Genomic DNA, 19,649 nt, shown 5'->3' on the forward strand with positions numbered 1-19,649 from the left:
CGCTTACTACTCAGTCCCGATCAAACACTTCAACTATTAAACTCTTTCGTTTCATATTCTTATATTCTGATATTCATGCAAAGAAGAAAGAAAGAAAAAAAAAAACAATAGAGCTTTTGTTTACTTTCCCGCGAAAATGTAAGCTTGGCTTTGGAAGAGAGGCGAAACAACTGCAAAGAGAGAGGAAGACAGTTGAGTTGGTTGTCCCGTGAGAAGTGAATGAGGAAAAGTGAGAATTTGTTTTGGGAGGAAACTATTGAAATATTGAAAGGTGATTTCATTAGTAGCATAAGCTCCATGCATGTAGTTTGCTCATTGCACCCTTCATGAGCTAGTTGTTTTGCGATGAAATTGATTTTTTTCGGGTTTGATACTAAAACTCAGTGAAAGGAAACTCAAAATGTTGCAGCTAAGTAGTTAATGTTGCAAAACACTTGAATTCGTGCGATATGGTATCACATAGTAGGTATGATACTCAATGCCACATGCATTCTGCCTAATAAAATATCATAAATATTCCTATAATTTGATTTTACGCCAAATTAATCTTCTACTCTCTTGACTTACTTTTTTTTGGTTTTACTTTAGTCTTTTAATTATTTTTGTTTTATTTTAGAATTTTAATTATATTTTTGTTAGTCAAATTAGTCATTTATATTAATTTTTTTATAAAAAGAGTTTAGTTTTATCAAATTTTTCTTATCACCCATCTACAAACTCATAAATCCATAAATTTACGATAACCTTAAAAATCTAGACAATTCATACCTTCAAATTCATAACTTAGAAATTCAAATGAATAATCTTTCAAACTCAGAAAAATAAAAAAATTCCTCAAATCTATTTCTCATAATCCAATCATTATTTTTCTTTCATACAAAAGATAATTTATTTATTTATTTTGAATCTGAATTTAATTATTCTTTTACCTAAACATTATGCTTTTTAAGTATATATTTGGAGAAATTTGCTTTTTAAAAAGGGGATTTTCAAGATTAAGAAATTTATTTTGAAAGGTAAAGATTAAGAAAATTGCAGATTGAAATTTTTAACTAATTGATAAAAATAAAAAATAAAAAAAACGATGCACTCCATTTTAAAATTATGTAGCTACACTACTTTTAAGACTAGTAAAAGGTCGCCATTTAATAAGACGATCTATTAAAGACACCTACATTTGAAACAGTGACTTTATATTACAATGTTGTTTCTATTTTTTATTTTAAAAAATATAAAAATATAAGAACTTTTCCATTTAGAAGCGACTTCTTACTACATGTTTTTATATTATTTTAAAATGAAAAATGTAAAATAATAATAGTAAAGTAATAATATATAATAATATAATTCAATAAAATTGTTAAAAATACAACAACAGAAAATCAGAAGATAAAATAAAATATTACAAAAGTCTATTAGAGTTGTTAGTAACATTCTAATAATGTTTTTTTAGTATGATCATTATCTAACATGGGTTATATTTTCTTGCCTATATTTCTTTTGAACGATTTTTATTGAGCAACATAAAAAAAAGGTTGAAACAAGGTATCACTTATGTCCAATAAAGGGTAACGGTCTCATATGCAGGGGAAATATTATATTATAATTTTAAATGCAGAAATTTAAGAAAGGTCCAAATAACTCCTCACATTAGAACTCGCATGGACAATAGAGGAAAAGAACCACGAAAATATGGGTCATGTACTCATGTTGAATAATCAATCATACTCAAAACATTAACTAAATATTACTTAAAACTCTAGTTGATTTTTCTAATATTTTGTATATTTAGCAATTTTATTGAATTATATTATTATTAATTATTTTGTTATAATTATTATACTTTTCAATTTAAAATAATGCAAAAAATAAATGAAGTAAGAAATCTCCATTTCAAATGGCAACATTCTTATCATATCATAAAGTCTGCAATTTCAAATGACTAACATTCTTATTCTTATCGTATCATAAAGTTGTCATTTCAAATTAAGGTGTCATTTACTAGGCCACATTTCCAATAGAGGACCTTCCACTAGTCTCAAGAGTATGTTAGCTTAATATATAAATTTTAAAATAAGTTATATTGGTATTTATTTTTTCTTTTAAAAAAGGGTTATTTAAAAAAAAAATCTCTTAAAGATGAGTGAGATGATAAAACTTAATTTTTTTGTCAAAAATTAACTGAAACAGTCAATTTAACTAATAAAAATATAGTTAAATGATCAAAAGATAACAAAAAATAATAAGAGAACTAAAGTAAAACCAGAAAATAAATTAAAAGGCTAAAAAAACTAATTTATCCTTTCATTATAATTTTCGGTGTATCTTCTTGGATTTTGTTTATTAGAAAATTTGATTTATAGTTATTAGAGTAAATATAAATAATGGATTTTGTATGATGTGACAAATTTTGAGAATGAGACATATATGTATAATCAGTTGTAACGGAGTGTCAAAAGTTTATATTAGATTTTCACTCTATTATCTAAGGTGCACGGTGAAATGATTTTGGCACTTTTGGCCTTGGTTGATTATTTGAATCTTTACTAGCATTTTTTTAACACTAAAACAGAGCACTTTGAAAATCCTAAACTTGAGTACCCATAAATTGTTTTATATTCATTCACTGTTTTGTGGCTTTTGATGGCATATATTTAGGTTTTTTGGTCTTTTAGTCTCTCATCCATTTGATTAATCCAATGGTCCAGATTTGAGGAAGGAGAGAGAAGTAGACAACTTTTGAACGTGAAAAGAAAACACTTCTAGTTATTGTTGCCGTGCTACTCACTCCCTCTTCTTTTGAACTCAAAAGTAATCATATGTACACTAACAAAAAATGTTAACTGAAAGTTACTCTAGAAATGATAATATTTAATACGGTGGAGTTAATTGCAATTTACTTATATTTGGGTCCATCAAACATGACATGTGGAGTACTAAAATTATATCACTCGTATTTATACTCATTTTAAAAACGAGTTTTCTTGGGGAAAGGCTTGTACCCCATAGAAATCACATTCGAAACAAAAGCCTCAACATTGAGCGGTGAAACAGACTACTTTGTTTTCCAAACATCGGAATTGAAATTATATAGGATCATACAACCCTCAACTTTTTAGAAATATTTTAATAAAATAATTAATCTAGTAAGAACAACAACCATTTGTCATCATAATTGTTAGCAATGAAGTAGTCCAATGACTCGCTCTTTGATCTGGGTATACACATTTATGCTTCCCAATTTTGCTAGGACAATAAAGTAAATATGGCAATCATCCCAGAAGTAAGAGATAGAAGGAAGGAAAATACAGAGAAAACAACTAACATTAATAAAAAGAATAGATGAAGCAAGGAAACCTCAAATAGCCTCATGGATTATAGACAAAATGAATGCAGTGTAGTGTAACCTTTGGGACAAAAAGCCATGTTCCAGCAATTTAATACCAGCTTTTGAAGCAGTCTCTTATACTTTGCATGCACACTTGTGAACATACTCACAGATATAGAAAGAGATATTAATTTGCTGTTTCACCAGCAGGTCCAGCTCGAGCAGTCAACAGAGGTTGAAGAGCTTTGACTACAATGCTCATGTTAGGTCTGAAATCAGCTTCATATTGCACACACAGTGCAGCAACAGCAGCCATCTGTAATAAACAAGAAAACTCGGTGTTATACCAGAACGTTATTCTTAATTAAGTCAATAATTTAACACTGGTGCTAGGCGTGGTTCCTAATTCCTGTAAAGGTTCCCACAAATAATGTGTATATTATTTCTACTGTGAAGTGTTTGCACATTTTCCTCTAGCATTAAGAACATATAAAATGGTTCGTAACAATTGAGAACATACTATAGATTTTTTTTAAAAAAAAAACCTGCCTTTCATTTGCTCAACTTATTACAATATATTCGATGAAGTTCCCACTCAAGGAAATAATTCAGAACATATAGATTTAAACTTCGGTCTCTTGTATAGTATTTGCTATCTAAGCAAAATATCTAATGAGCTTCTTTTATATTCAAATAAAATATAAGCTATATAACACTTGCACAAACAGTTAACAGCATGAAAAATGGCCAAATAAAATAAAAATAAGAAATATATATACACACACACACTAAAAGATGTAAACACCTTAGCAACAGCTTTTGGTGGGTATTCTCCTCCTAGTCTTGTATCAACACACTGCCTGACTTTATCCTCACTGAGTTTAGGTGTAGCCTGAAACACACATCAATCAAGATCAGCTAGAATTTACAGTGGACAGAGATCACAATAAAAAGAAGCTTCGATTCTGTTTCTTTTTTCTTTTGTTGGTGCAAGGGGTGAGAGTGTAAGGATATAAATTAGTACCCAAGTAACCAGACTCTGTTGTCCACGTGGTAGTGTATGATCAACAGGTTTCCTTCCGGTCAAAAGTTCCAGAAGGACAACACCAAAACTGTATACATCACTCTTAGCATTCAATTGTCCAGTCATTGCATATCTGCATCCACAAGATAATGTTTAGCAGTTGAAGCTGGGGCACTAAATATAAAAGATAGTTTTCCCAAATTGATACTAAGATAAAGAAACATAATATATGGGAATTGCTCATGCTTGTCCAGTCATCTGTAGCATAAGAACATTCTCTATGGCTTTTCCAATAATTATTATTCAGCATTTACACACAAAAAACAGGTCCATCACATCCAATAGGGATAAAACGATGCATGTGGTCTGATATGTAACTTGAAATCTTACTCTGGTGCATGATAACCAAAGGTTCCAAGGACACGGGTGGAATGAAGACGTGCAGCCATGTCTGGAGCCTGATTTGACAAATCAAAATCTGCAATTTTAGCAACATCATCATCAAATATCAGCACATTGCTTGACTTGATGTCCCGGTGAATAATATGGGGATCAGCCTTCTCATGCAAGTATTCAAGCCCTCTTGCAGCCCCAACAGCAATTTTTACTCTCTGCGCCCATGTCAAAACTGGACCAGGTTGTGCTCCTTTAACCCCTTTTCTGCCTACATGTAAAAGAACAATGATGAAAACATTTAAATATAATTAAAATACAGACTACAGTAATATATATCTCAAGGGGAGAGACATTGTCTGGCAAGCATCAAAAAGAAAAAAAAATGTTATAATCTATAATCTTATCAGTTCCTTAATGTAGAAAGAAATTCAACCACTGTTTATCAACGTTGATACTTTTCTAACATGACCAATAGAAAGGCAAAATCATATACCATGTAAAATGTCATGAAGAGACCCATTAGATGCAAATTCATAAGCAAGAATACGGGAGTTTCCATCAACGCAATATCCAAGCAACTGGACAAAATTTTCGTGCTTCAGCCTTGATACCATTGAAACCTGAAAGCTCAGAAAACCACATGGTGTCTGTATGGGAACAACATTCAATGATGTAACAAAAAATACTTAGCCAAGGTTTCCGCACAAATATACCTGGGCCAAGAATTCCTCGTCGGGCTGTTTACTGGCATCTAACTTCTTGATTGCTGCAGCCGGGCCATTTTTAAGAACTCCATAGTATACTCTTCCATAGGATCCCTCTCCAATAAGAGAATCTTGTCCAAAGTTATCAGTAACTTCTTTCAGTTCATCTGCCTGTATCTCAGGAACTTCAATGGGCTGCACTTTAACAGCCTGAGCCCCCTGTTTTGCAGTCTCAGAAGCATGATAATTTCCATCATTCCCTGCAAAGTGGAATTTGTCAGAATAATTACATCAAACTCAAATCAGGTAAATATAAGAAAACCAATTAACCCGGTTAAGTGTTGTAAACAGCATCTCAATTGCATATTATGGGTTCAATCCAGTCGAAACGGAAACACCCCTCAAATATGCATGAACTCTTTTGAGTTGCAAACTATATATATCATCCCTAATGCACTCCTCTAACTTATATGAGTCAAATTACCTGCTGGATTTTTTACAACATATGGTCCACCACTTTCGGCAGCCTTGTGGTACTCATCCTCTTCGCAACAGCTGAAACAACTCATGATTCTTTCCTAATAAAATTAATTCATAAACCTGTCAGACCATCCTAATAATAATTCACTTTTAAGCTTGAAGATATAGTCCATTCAAAAAATAACAATAACACTTCCACAGTTCCATGTAGATTCTCATTGCAAAAAACTAGATACATCCTAGTGATATTGCAACGTTGAACAATTCAAATATCATGAAATAAAGAAGGACATAGTGTATTTGTGTGGATTTTCTCCGCAACCACATTGAGTGGTAATATGAAGTATTATGTCAACATAGCTTCATTTCATTCGCATAGTATAAAAACCTGAATAGACAAGATGCTTACACTCAATTTTTGTTTTTGTTTTGCAACTGTCAATGTTACAAACAATTAGTTTTGTTAATCTAGTTATTTTTTTTGCTGAAAGTGGGGATCGAAAATGCTGCAACCTTATCACTTTACTCCCTAACTTCGCCACCTCAGTCACCAAGCCAAACTTATATCCCCTAGATAGATGCTTACACTCAATTGATTTAATTATCAGCTAAAATTTGCAATAATTGCCTACCTCTCAGAAATCAAGTCATCAAATATTAAAAATTAAATATTACATGATCCTTGAACAACAAACAAAGGCAATTGAACCATTAAATTTTCACAGCATAGTATATCAATAATGCTCGACTACAATTCGATAAAACTCAACGCCCCTAGTTACAAAAATCAAATCTCATTCGAATGAATCGAATTAAAGCGGATCGAGTCCGTTTCCCCCAATCAGACAAAACTACTATCAAAATTCAAGCCAGTAGTCACAGATCGGTCCAGAGCAAACTCAGTTTTGTTGAAAACATTTGTTAAATTAAAAAAATAAAAATAAAATGCTCATCCATAAACGAAATTATTGAACCAAAAAATTCAAACAACAGAATGAAAATAACAAGTACATGATTATTATTTTTTTGCTAAATCAAAAAGGTAAAGTGTTACAGTGAAGGACGTGATAGATCGATGAGTACCTGAAATGAGACGAAAGAGCGAAATTGTGGAGTTGAGACTCTTGAAGCGGTAGGTGGTGAGAGTGTGGAAAAGGGCGAAGACGCGTAATTGAGGATTTGAGTCCGCGAAACGGGTGAAAGTAGCGCAGGATAAGCAGAAAGGAGTGCGTAGAATAAAGGAGGTGCCGAACAAGCAAAGCTTTTGACTCGGTTTTGAGTTGGAATTAGAGCTACGATTGTTGTGCTGTACTGTTAGTTATAGAAGGATATTTTTTTTCTCACAGCTAGTATCGTAGTGTAATGCTAATATCCCGCTAATTAAATGCCACTAATTCATCACTGACGTTAGACTTCACTTGCGAAACAGTAATAGCGCGTACAATCATACAATCTGATTCAGTAAAAAAGTAAACCCACCATAGTACGGTCTTATTAAAAAAAATTCCAAGTAATTAACAAATTATAAAAATATATTTAGTCTTTCACCTTATTATATTTTGAAGAAAAAAAATTTAATAATAAATTATTTATTTAATAGACTATTTTGATGATTAATTTATATTTTTTATTGAATCATAAATTTAAATGACAATATTTTATATTTTTAGCGATTAAAATTATGGTTTATCATCCATAAAGAAAGAGTTGATGTTACAAAATTAATATCTTAGAAATAAATAATTAGTTTTGAAATGTTTGAATGACATTCATCAAAATTGATTTTATATTTAAAATTGATTTTAATTTAAAGTTATGATTTATATTTTTTTATTCAAAATATGATTTTTACCCTTAAATTTAATATATGTTTTAGTTTTGCGGTGATAAAAATTAATTTTAATCAAATTAAATTTGATAAAAAGTGAATTAAACAAAAAATAATTTATATTTAAACAATTAATATAAAAATAATTTTTATCAATTCATATTATTTAAACAGTTTGAATCAAAATTAATTTTAAACGTGTAATTACTAAAATGAATTTTAATATGTGAACTTAAAAATTAAATTAAATTTATAATTTATACAATAATTCATTAAGTTTATGTTGCGTCATTAATCTAAGTATTTATAGTCTATTAATACTTTTAAATTAAAATACATATATTGTATTAGAATCATCGTCCCGTATTTTAACCTCTTATCTCATCCCACATAAAATTATATTTTTGTCCTTTTTTATTAGCAGTAAAATCCTCAAAAAAGTTTAACACTCATTTTTCCATCTCTCTTTTGAAACTTTATAAAATTATCTCTTATATTCGAAAGTATCAAAAAATTTGAAAGAAAAAATTAAGTATTATTCGAAAATTTGAAATGTTCGAAATAAAGTTATTTCATAAATTGTTTAACCTTTCGAAAGTTTTGAAATTTTGAAATGAAATTTTTTCAGATTATTCAAACTTTCGAAATGAAATTTTTTCAGAGATTATTTAAACTTTGGAAGTTATGAAATGTTCGAAATGAAGTTTTTTCATAAATGGTCGGAACTTTCGAACTTTTTGAAATTTTCAAAATAAAAATTTCCAGATTTTTCAAACTTTCAAGGATTTCAAAATTTTTGAAATTGAACCTTTGCAGAAATTCCGAAACTTTAGAATTTTTATAAACTTTTGAAATTAACAATTTACTAAATGTTTGGTCTGGATCTGAGTCTTTTTAATTATTGACATAAACTTTTCATTTATATATTTTTTCCATGTATATAAACTTTCCATTATTTTTAATTAACAAACTTTCTATTTTTTTTATTTTGAAAATTTCGAATATTTATTGTTTCAAATATTTCAATGTTTCAAAAGTTTTGAAAAAACTTTTGAAAATTTGGAAAAAAAGTTTTTTCGAAACTTTAATGTTGTTCTAAAGGTTTGAAAATTTCAAAAATAATTGTTTTGAAATTAAGAAAAATTACTTACTTTTTATATTTCGAAAATTTGTAAACTTTCGAATGGTGGGACAATTTCTGTAAAATTTCAAAATATAGGTGAAAAAATAAGTAGTTTTTTTTTTAGGGTTTTATAGATAGTAAAAAATGGCAAAAATATAATTTCAAGTGTGATGAAGGTGAGAGGTTAAAGTGTGAGAATGTATGATAGAAATATTTTTTCTCCATTGTTAAGCAGAAATAAGCTTAAAACCGATAAAATTACGTGGTTTAGAGAATTAGAATTCATTCTACCATATTTTAACTTCTATCCCACGTTTTATCAAATTTTGGATGAATTTCTACAATTATTTTTATAGAAAATATAAAAAATTTAAACAAAATTAGCCTTTTTTATCCAATATTTATGTTTTGTTTACATACTCAAAATTTCATTTTTAAATTTTTGGATAACGAAATTTTTTATAAAAAATTTCATTTTTGAAATTTTCGCAAAATTTACTTTTAACTTTTTTTTTACATATCAAAACTTTTGAATTTTTGAAATTTAAAATTTTTTTCTCATTTTTTTTATACTACCAAAACTGAGTTTTTTTTAAATTTTCAGGATAAGAAATTTTTTCTACAAATCGAAAAAATTTATTTTTTAAATTTCCATTTTGCAAAATTTTTTCTCAGTCTTTCTTATATATTGGAAATTTTGAGGTTTTTGAAATTTTTACTACGACCTTAAATTTTGGTTTTTCAAAATTTTTAGTAGAAAATATTTTTTTCTCAATTTATTTTACATACTGAAAATTTCCTTTTTGAAGTGCAAAATTTTTTATCAAATTTTTTTATACAAGAAATTTCATTTTTGAAATTTTATGTATGTAAATTTTTTCTATTTTTTTATTTATAAAAAATTTAAAATCTTTGGTTGGTTAATTTCTAAGCTGAATTTTTTAAACAAAAAAATAATAATAATAAAATTTTTGTATTTATGTAGAATAAATAATGAGTCTAAAAATTTTCAATAAAAATAATAGAGATAAAATTGAATTTTTAAAAATTATAAAGATAAAGTACAAAATGTGATATATGAAATTGAATTTTCAGCCGTCAATTGTATCAACAAGTTAACGTAGTCACCGATAAAATCACTGATATGAAAGGGCCATAGTGTTATCGAAGTATGCAAGCCTTTGATCTATTGGGCCATATAACATAGAACGAATACCCTTAAGTTATCATCTATATATTATAAAAAAGTTGGGTTTTGTACCCTTAATTAACTTTATACCCCCTCAATTTGTTAAAAACTTAAAATTATCTTTAAAAATTTTATTGACTAAATAGTAAAAAGAAATTACTTCAAAATCTCACCATCTCAACCAAATTTCCGGCACGTAAAGTTTTCCCATCAAAATCCAGTACACAAAAATTCACTATCGAAAATTTCGTATTTCAAATTTCCGGTAGTTACATTTATCTTACCAGAAATTTGAAATTTCCGGTAGTTACATTCTCTTTAATTTGAAATATCCAATAGTTATTTTAGTTAACTGAAAATTTCAAAAATCCGGTATGTTATTTATTTATTTTTTAAATAGGGATAGAAATAATACAACCAATATGTATAGATTTGACTGAAACATTCACAACTGATCAAATTTTTGAGTCACAAGAATAAAATAAAATGTAAAAAAAGAATAAAAAAATTGTTCTGGAAATTTCAGTAATAAATGAAATTTCTGGCGAACATCCCAAAATTTTAAAATTTCCGATGAACATCCCAAAATTTTGTAATTTTTGATAATTATGAATCAATATCAGAAATTTCACGTTAATGTCACTATGTCAATCTCATTGTCTAGCCCAATTGACATCCCTCTATGCTAGCTTAATTGCGAAAACCTCATTGATGGACACATTCACAATAAAAAAGACATACCATATTATAAATTTTATATTATATTCCTTTTTTTAAAAACATCATTTTAATACATCTTATCTTAAGACTAATATACAATATTTTGGTGTTGTTGTTCTTTTTAATTTTTTTATTTTTAAAATAAGAAAATTTTGTTTCTTCTTTAAAAGGTCGCATCTTGAGATGCGATCATGTGTTGATTTATTATTACTTTTTAATAAATAAATAAAATTTAAATTAATAAATAAAAACAAAAATCAAATAAAATTAATAAAATTAATAAAATTAAACAAAATATATTAAATAAATAAAAAATATTAAAGTTAATGTGAGTCATGTAGATGTGGTAAATAAAACAATTTTCTTATATTTTAGATCATATTCAAATAAATTAATAACTTTATCACATTTTACAACAAACTCCCTCTTATTTTGAGGCTGCAAATAAATTAACAACTCCATCGTATTTTGCAATTAGGCATGACAACAGGGTGAAGCGGGGGGTGTATAGAGATAAGAATATAATTTTTAATATTTAGTTATAGATATAAGAATATAATTTTTAATATTTAGTTATAGAGATAAGAATATAATTTTTAATATTTAAAAAAATATTTAGTATATTAAATATGTATATGTATAGAAAATTTAAAAATTATTATAATATTATTTGCGGAGCGGGTTCGGGTGCGGGGTGAATATCATCACCCCAAATCCTGTCTCCACCTCTAGTTTTTTAATTTCAGGGAAAATCTGAACCCGTATCCAATGAAAACGAGTTATTCCCATTCAAATCAAACGGATTTAGATGACTACACGCAGGTGCAGGTTATATTGCCATCTTATTCGCAACCAACTCCCTCCTATTTTATTGTCAATTTTATTTATAAATAAAATAAAATTAACAACTCTATTGGATCATATTTTACCGTCAATTTTATTTGTTAAAATATAAATTGACTTGTTTAAAAATAAAATAGATGTTAAGAATAAAATAAACCGATATAGTTAATAGATTATTATTGGATAACCGTTATAATATATGTATTTTATTTTTAATGTCTATTTTATTTTTAATATAAATAAATGTATTTTCATTTCTTTGCTTATTTACAAATAAAATACGATGAAGTTGCTAATTTTATTTATAAATAAAATTGACAACCACATATGAGTGAGTTAGTTGCAATATAGAGTTACTAAATTTATTTGCAATATGTTGCAAAATAGAAAGGAGTTGTCGACAAACTAGGATGAAGTAGCTAATTAATTTACAATATACACCAAAAAATGAGTTGTTAAAGTATTATAATACGTTTCTTTTAGTTGACACATCTATGAAATCATATTTTTTAATTTAATATATTTTGTTTGATTTAATTAATATATTTAGTTTTTTTTATTATATATATTTTTTATTAATTTAACACTTGTTTATTTATAAAAAAAGTAAAATAAAGGAACATGGTTGTATCCTCCAAAAAGAGGCAATTAAAAAAAATCTTAAAGTGATCGCAATATACCCGCCTTACAATCTGAAGATTACAAAAAAATACTTTTATATTTAAATTTTAAAATATGATACATTAAAAAGAATTTGAAAAAAAAATATATAATAGAAAAATGTTCGAAAATCGGTGTTGGAATTTTGGAAACAATAATGGCTCCAACAAATGCCAAATAAAAAGACTATTTAGTTCAAATCCAAGTGTTGAATACACTGATGTTTGAGCTCAAAAGCAACTTTAAACGTCTTATTTAATTCAAATCCAATGTTTTAAAAGATTTAGCTCATAACATGTAAAACCAAATATAGTATCCTAAGAAATAACTTACTGGTTTGACTAGCGATATCGAAAGGATTATATTTTAAAGATTTAGCGTTTAATACATATAGTAATTATTATATATACCACGATTTTCCTATAAAAAATATTTCAATATCCTTTAATTAACAATAAAAATCAAAAGTTGGAAAACAATTACTATTTTTTCATTTTATGCGAGAAACAAAATATATGACTCATCTATTCCTACCATTTTATGTTGTGTTACTAATCCCTACCTAGTTAAGCACTTCCTATCTCTCCTCCCCATTGATTCTAATACCAAATTTATGAATTCCCATCAATGGCAAAATATGATTTTTCAGATTGTGTCTTCTCTGTTTAATTTCTAAAGGGTCATTTTGGAAAGGGTTTATTTAAACAGATAGAGGTCCTGCCAATATAATTAATGCGTAGGTTATGCAAGTGTTACGAGGTCTATTTTAGATTATTGTGTTTTGATTGTGGAAAACTTAATTTCACGGAGGCAATGCATGGTGCCATGGCCCACACTATCTATTAACTTTTAATGATATTGATTTTATATGCAACAAGTTGATGTATATATTTAAATTATGATATATATGCTCCAACTTAATATGGGAATGTTGATTAATTAGAATTGTTTTCTCGTTTCTTATTTTTCTTTATTTTGAGAGATTCACTTATATATAATAGGCTAAATTACATTTGTGGTCCCTTAACTTAATTTTAAGTAACGTTTTAGTCTCTTATCTTTTTTTTTTTTTTTTCTATTTAGTCCTTTATTCCTAATAATATCAAATAAAGTATGAAAATATGAGTTTATATGAAGATTTGCGTTACGAATTTGATGAAATTTGTATTATATTGAAGAATATAATTAATTTTATGAGTTTTGATTGAATTTTTTTTTTGAATTTTTGTTTAAAAAAGGATAACATTGTTGAAATTTTAAACATAAAATATCAAATTGTCATTTAAAATTAAAATAAAGGACTAAGTCGGGAAAAAAAAGATAAAGGACTAAAACTTTACTTGAAATTAAGTTAAGAGACCACAAATGTAATTTAGCCTATATAATATACTCCCTTGTGTAATGCTAGTTAGTCATTCTAACTTATTCAATTCTGTTTTTTTTTTTTGACTGAATTCAAATATATTCATCTAAGCAAATGCAATTGCACTCATCATCGTGCTTACAAAATTATAGTGAATGATTTGTGGATGCATCCTTGAACTTATTTATGCTCTTATTTCTCTTTGGGGTAGGAATCTTTATCTACAATAAGGGCAAGGGGCTCATGCACCAAGTTATCGCAACCTTGAACTTCTTTATGCTTCTATCTCTCTTTTGATTTTGGCCATGCTTTAAATTTGTAATATTTGATTTTGCTTAGACATGTGTTCTAGTTTTATGATGTAAAATGCATAGCTACGAGTACAATATTGTATCGGGTACTGGTACATGTACAAATGCGGTATTTTATAAAATATAAAAATACTATTGCGTTAATAAAAAAATATAATTATTTTTTATATAATTTATATAAGAGAGTTAAATTGTTAAATTCATAATACAAAATCACAATAAGAATTTACAAAGTTTTAAATTATCTTCCAATATACCAACAAATAAATTCAAATACACAAATAATATTATATTAAAATAAAAAAAAAAATCATCAATTTTACTCAAATAAAATAACGAGAAAAAACAGAATACACGCGAATACAAATAAATACCTCGTACGGATTATTCACTGTTTTAGTAATACCCTACATACTTTATAGTTTATGACATTTCTAAGGTATATATGTTTTGCCTGTTTTCAATTTGAATTTGACTGTGGATGACTAAATTGTCAATTTTATTGTCCTACTACTACTAGTTTGTGATTCACATGTCAGCTATTTATGTAGTTTTTCAGTAAGCTTTCATCAACGACTTTGCAACATTCTTAATGCACTCAAGACAAGTTAATGTTGATACAACAACTACGGTTCACTTGTTTGACAGTAAACAATAGTATTGTCTTTATTAACTGTAGTATAGTATCACTGCTTGCATATTTTTACTTTATTAACTGTAGTATTGTCTTAATTAGCTTGTGGTAGCATAACAAAGCACAGTAAGGATGAAGAAGAATCAGAATCAGTTAGTTAAGAATATTATATAAACTTTTAAGAACATATAAAGAATATATACATGTTGGGACTTGGAGAGAAGTTATGAGTAATGAAAATGCCAATAGAAGGTTTATGAACCCTTCTAAAACTAAGAGAATATGTTTTGATAGAATGGAACAAAGTAAAGCAACATGAAACATTAATGTTTTATTTTATTATTTGAATATTTATTTTTCATTTCATCATTCGGGGGAGTAAATGAAATGGAATATGTTATAATTATTTATTCAAATGAATTGGCAGTATAGATCATAATAGTATAAATTTACGGTAACTAAACAAACATACTAAACAATTGCTTTTTATAAACTAAAAAATGCATTGGAAAAAAAAAAGTCTGGGGCAAAAAAATCTACTAGACGAAACAAAGCAAAAGAGAAGATTAAATTACTTGTATTATTCGGCACACCTAAAGTGGATATTATAAACAACTGCGATCAATAGTTTCTTTTGTTTTCTTTTAGGTTTAGAGACCACTAAAGTAAAACTATGATTCTAGTTTCAAAGTTGTTCCAAAATACGTCTATCGTGGACAACATTCCCATTATAGATTTGGTCTGCATGGATTTGAAGGCCTTGGACAGTCTCATTCTCTTACGATGCATCATTTCAAAAGTTGATAATACGCAAATCAAGGAACACATTTCACTAATCTCCTTGAATTTCTTCAACAATATGATCCATAGTATTATGAGCAGAGGTAGAAAAACTATGCCAAAGACATCATAAATAACATCTACAACCTTTCTATCAACAAATCTACTCTTGTTAGCTATATCCTCTTTTGCAAAATCAACCCATGTTTTCAATGTGTTAATTTGATTTTGGCGTATTCACCCCGACATATTAAAGAGATGGGTTTCGTAATAGGGGTAAGCATATTTATTGGCTCAACAAAAAATTATTATTACTTAGTTAGCTATATCTTCTCATGTTGTCGAGGCAATTGCCCATCCTTAGTTGGTATTTGAGGCAGGCCTAAAACCCAAACTAGTAAATTTAAAGGATATTAGGTCTCTTTAATTTTTTTATTTTTTAGTTTCAAAAAAGTACAAAACTTTATGTATTCTAAAGAAAACATAATTAAAATATTTTGTATCTTAAAAAATAAAAAAGTAACATTTAATAAATTATTATTTTAGAGATAGTTTTAGACTTCAAAAAAATGTTAAGTCAACTTTGTGGCTATTTTTTCTCACTACCCTCTTTCTGAAATTTATATATCCATATATCCCCTTTTGAAAATAATCTATCAAAATGCCCTTTTTTTTAACAAAATTTTTTCCCCTTACAAGTCGCCATTTGAAATGGCGACTTCCTTAAGGAAGGCTAACTCCCAAATGGCGACTTCCAACTGATTTTTTTTAATAAAAAAAAATCAATTTTTTGTTTAAATTTTAGTAAAATTATAACTAAAATTTTATCATAATTTAAATTTTCTATTTATCTATTTTTATGAATTATATTAATTATATATATATATATATCACTTTTGTTATTTCAACAAAAATTGAAATAATTATTTTTTACAAAAAACTAACCTTTTAAAAAATGACATTTCGAACTTGAATTTCCTAAAATTTTATCATAATTTAAAATTTCTATTTATCTATTTTTATGAATTATATTAGTTATATATATATATATATATATTACTTTTGTTATTTCAATAAAAATTAAAATATTTTTTTAATGAAAAAATTATTTTATAAATGCCCATTTGGATTTACTAATTTTTTTTCATAATTTAAATTTCTATTTATTTATTTTTTATGAATTATAATAATTAATTATATATATAATTTTACTAAAAATTTAAAAAAAATTGATTTTTTTTTTTAAAAAAAATCAGTTGGAAGTTGCCATTTGGGAGTTGGTCTTCCTTAAGGAAGTCGCCATTCCAAATGGTGACTTGTAAGGGGAAAATTTTTTTTTTTAAAAAAAGGGCATTTTGGTAGATTGTTTTCAAAATATGGAGTATATGGGTAGATAAATTTCAGAAAGAGGGCAGTGAGAAAAAATAGCCCAACTTTGTTGGTATCTTCTCTGTTTTTTAAAATAAATAAATAATTTAATTACGATAGTTTTGTATAGAGCAGGGAAAAATCAATTGACCTGGCCAAACTTCAGCCATCAAAATGGACTAATTTGATACACAAGCGGGTTATATCGGATTACAGATTACAAGTAAACAGGTTCGCAAATATAAGAATATACGGGTTTGAGTTGTTGTGTGCAAGAGAAGAAAAATAGACTCATAGTTATCCGAATCCGACCTTTTTACTTCAAAATTTAAGTATAGACGAATATCTCACTCTCACTTGGTTATCACACCATCAGTATGATATATGAGTTGTTAATTTAATAAAAATCTACTCGAACATCGACATAAATATTGAAAATCAATATGTTTTGTTAGAAAATGAATTTGAAAATAGACCAAAAAGAAAGTAAAAAAAAAAAAACATTCCAATAAAAAATAAAAAGTCCATCACCCGAACCAACTCTCCCGCAAACTCACACTAATTCAAACTGGCATAAACTGATGCAAATTTGATCAAATTAGATCTATAAATTACAAACTTGATTTTGAATTATTTGACAAAATTGAACTCGAGTCCACCTATATCCAACAAATGTGCAACTCTGATTTTATATATATATTTACACAATTTTTAAAATATGTGATATCAATTAAATATTTATTAATTTATATACAAAATTATAATAATAGAGCTCTCTAAATTTTCTTTTTTGAGAAATGAAAAACATCTCAACTCTATTGGGTCGACAAAAAATTATTAACTAGTAGAATAATATATATATTCACGTTGTGGTGAGCTTTTTTGAATGGAAACAAACAGCAGCACTGCTCAGTGTCTTGGACCAGCTTGGGTAGTAGTTTAGGACACGGAATTGTTATATCCTTGCTCAATAAATTGACTAGCTTTTTTGTGTGGTTAAACTTGATATTTTTGTAAAGTGTGGTTTAACATGATAAAGGTACTTTATCGTAAGCAATATAAACATTATCTTTAATAAACGACTTATAGGAAATCATTTTAAAAGAAAGGACGATATATAAGAAGCGATGAGGAAAAATCTCCCTTAATGGGCTAAAAGATTTATTAACACGAAAAAGAAAGGCTTTTCCACCACGACATTCGTGAAAAGAAATATGGACACATGCAACGAATTAAATTTAAAAAAGATACCAAATACATTTCGTCGCTTTTGAGTTGTATAAACAAACAAAAGGGATTTTTTAACATTGATTGAGAAACGATCCAAGTATTTTGCCAACCCAAAATAATAAATACATAAATACGTTATTCTGCAAAGAGGGAAATTAATTATTTAATTAATCTACCAAATGTTTTATTTTACAGGTAATCTACCAAATGTTATAGTCCTTCTAATCTTTAAATATAAATACAAATAAGTTAAAGATAATTGATATATTTGTTTTAATTTTTTTATTAAATATTTTATATTTTAACTCATTTTTTGCTTATTTTCAAAAGCGAATGAAATACTATATTTAAAGCACCGTTTAATTAACTCAACTATATAAAGTAATTTTCAAAACAATTTTTCATGCATTAGAAGAAAAAAAATTCGTACATCATTTGCAATTGACATAAATTATTAGACTTTATGCTCACATTTGTTAAAACTTGAATTTAAATTTAAAATTTCACCATTAATAAGTTATGGCTCACTCTAATTACATAATTTATTTTTTTTATAGATGAAATAGTATAAATACTATAAGAAAATGTATATACAATTGTATTGAATTTCATCAATTGATTTGATTGAGAATTGAATCTTTACAATGAATGGAATCTTGCTTTATATAACATGCAAAATTTAATACAAAATAAAACCAAAAAGAGCTCAAACTAACTTGCACAATCTCTAATTAACTCAGATAACTAACTAATTGTCAAACTGACTAACCGACTATTTTACAAAGCAATGATGTATAATCTAATACCACCCCTCAAGATGGAGAATAGATGTTGATGATTCCCAGCTTGGAAATGAGAGTGGAGAAGGTCGAAGTGGGAATAGCCTTAGTAAAGATGTCAGCTAATTGGTGCTATGTTTTGACATTAAAGAGTTTTAGCAAGTTTGACTGAACCAGTTCTCGTATAAAATGGTAGTCAATGTCGATATTTTTAGAACGTTCATGGTGGACAGGATTAGAGGCAAGATGGATGGTACAAGTAAACATCACAACCAAACAACTTCACTTGCAGCAGAGGACAATACCCTATACTCAGTTTCAACAAAAGATTTAGAGACTGTAGTTTTTTTTTTTTTTTGCCTTCCAATAAACTAAAGCATCACCAAGGAAGAGGCAAAAACCAATAATGAATTTTCTAGTATCCACACAACTGTCCCAATGAGCATCAACATAAGCTGAAAGTGCAAGATAATTAGTTGAAGGAAACAAAAGACCTTAGCCTGATGCAGATTTAAGGTACTGCAAAAGATAGTGAACAACAAGGAGATGAGGTCGTCGTGGCTGTTGCATATATTGGTTGAGCTTATGAGCAGCAAAGCTAATATCAGGTCGCGATATAGACAAGTACACGAGTTTGCTAATGAATTGTCGATAAAGTGATGGATCAGAAATAGAAGCACATTTAGTTGTCGAAAGTTTAGCATTGGGATCCATTGGGAGTGAAACATGTTTGCAGCCCAAAAAACCAGTATCCTCAAGCCGTTTGAAAGTATATTTACGCTGAGAAAGTGATATGCCATTGCTAGACTTAGCAATTTCCAAGCCTATAAAATACTTCAAGTTCCCAAGAACTTTTAGTTTGAACAATTATTGAAGGAGGGCTTGAGCC

General features: G+C 27.6%; 1 protein-coding gene across 2 annotated transcripts; it reads right to left on the bottom strand.

Annotated features, from left to right (window-relative positions):
* Positions 1–3,343: 3,343 nt before the first annotated feature.
* Positions 3,344–7,286, bottom strand: LOC101491854 (pto-interacting protein 1-like). Of its 2 annotated transcripts, XM_004495814.4 has the most exons (8): positions 7,016–7,286; positions 5,937–6,030; positions 5,462–5,712; positions 5,242–5,368; positions 4,743–5,016; positions 4,353–4,485; positions 4,134–4,220; positions 3,344–3,644 (listed from the first exon to the last, which is right to left on the bottom strand). In XM_004495814.4, exons 2-8 carry the CDS (start codon positions 6,019–6,021, stop codon positions 3,516–3,518), a joined length of 1,086 nt encoding a protein of 361 aa, XP_004495871.1. In that variant the 5' UTR covers positions 6,022–6,030; positions 7,016–7,286; the 3' UTR covers positions 3,344–3,515. The 2 variants fall into 2 exon arrangements, with proteins under 2 accessions (XP_004495871.1, XP_073223853.1); XM_073367752.1 differs by lacking the exon at positions 7,016–7,286 and having other exon boundaries at positions 5,937–6,052.
* Positions 7,287–19,649: the final 12,363 nt, after the last annotated feature.

The sequence above is a fragment of the Cicer arietinum genome, chromosome 4 (assembly GCF_000331145.2).
Source record: "Cicer arietinum cultivar CDC Frontier isolate Library 1 chromosome 4, Cicar.CDCFrontier_v2.0, whole genome shotgun sequence".
Taxonomy (NCBI): Eukaryota; Viridiplantae; Streptophyta; class Magnoliopsida; order Fabales; family Fabaceae; genus Cicer; species Cicer arietinum.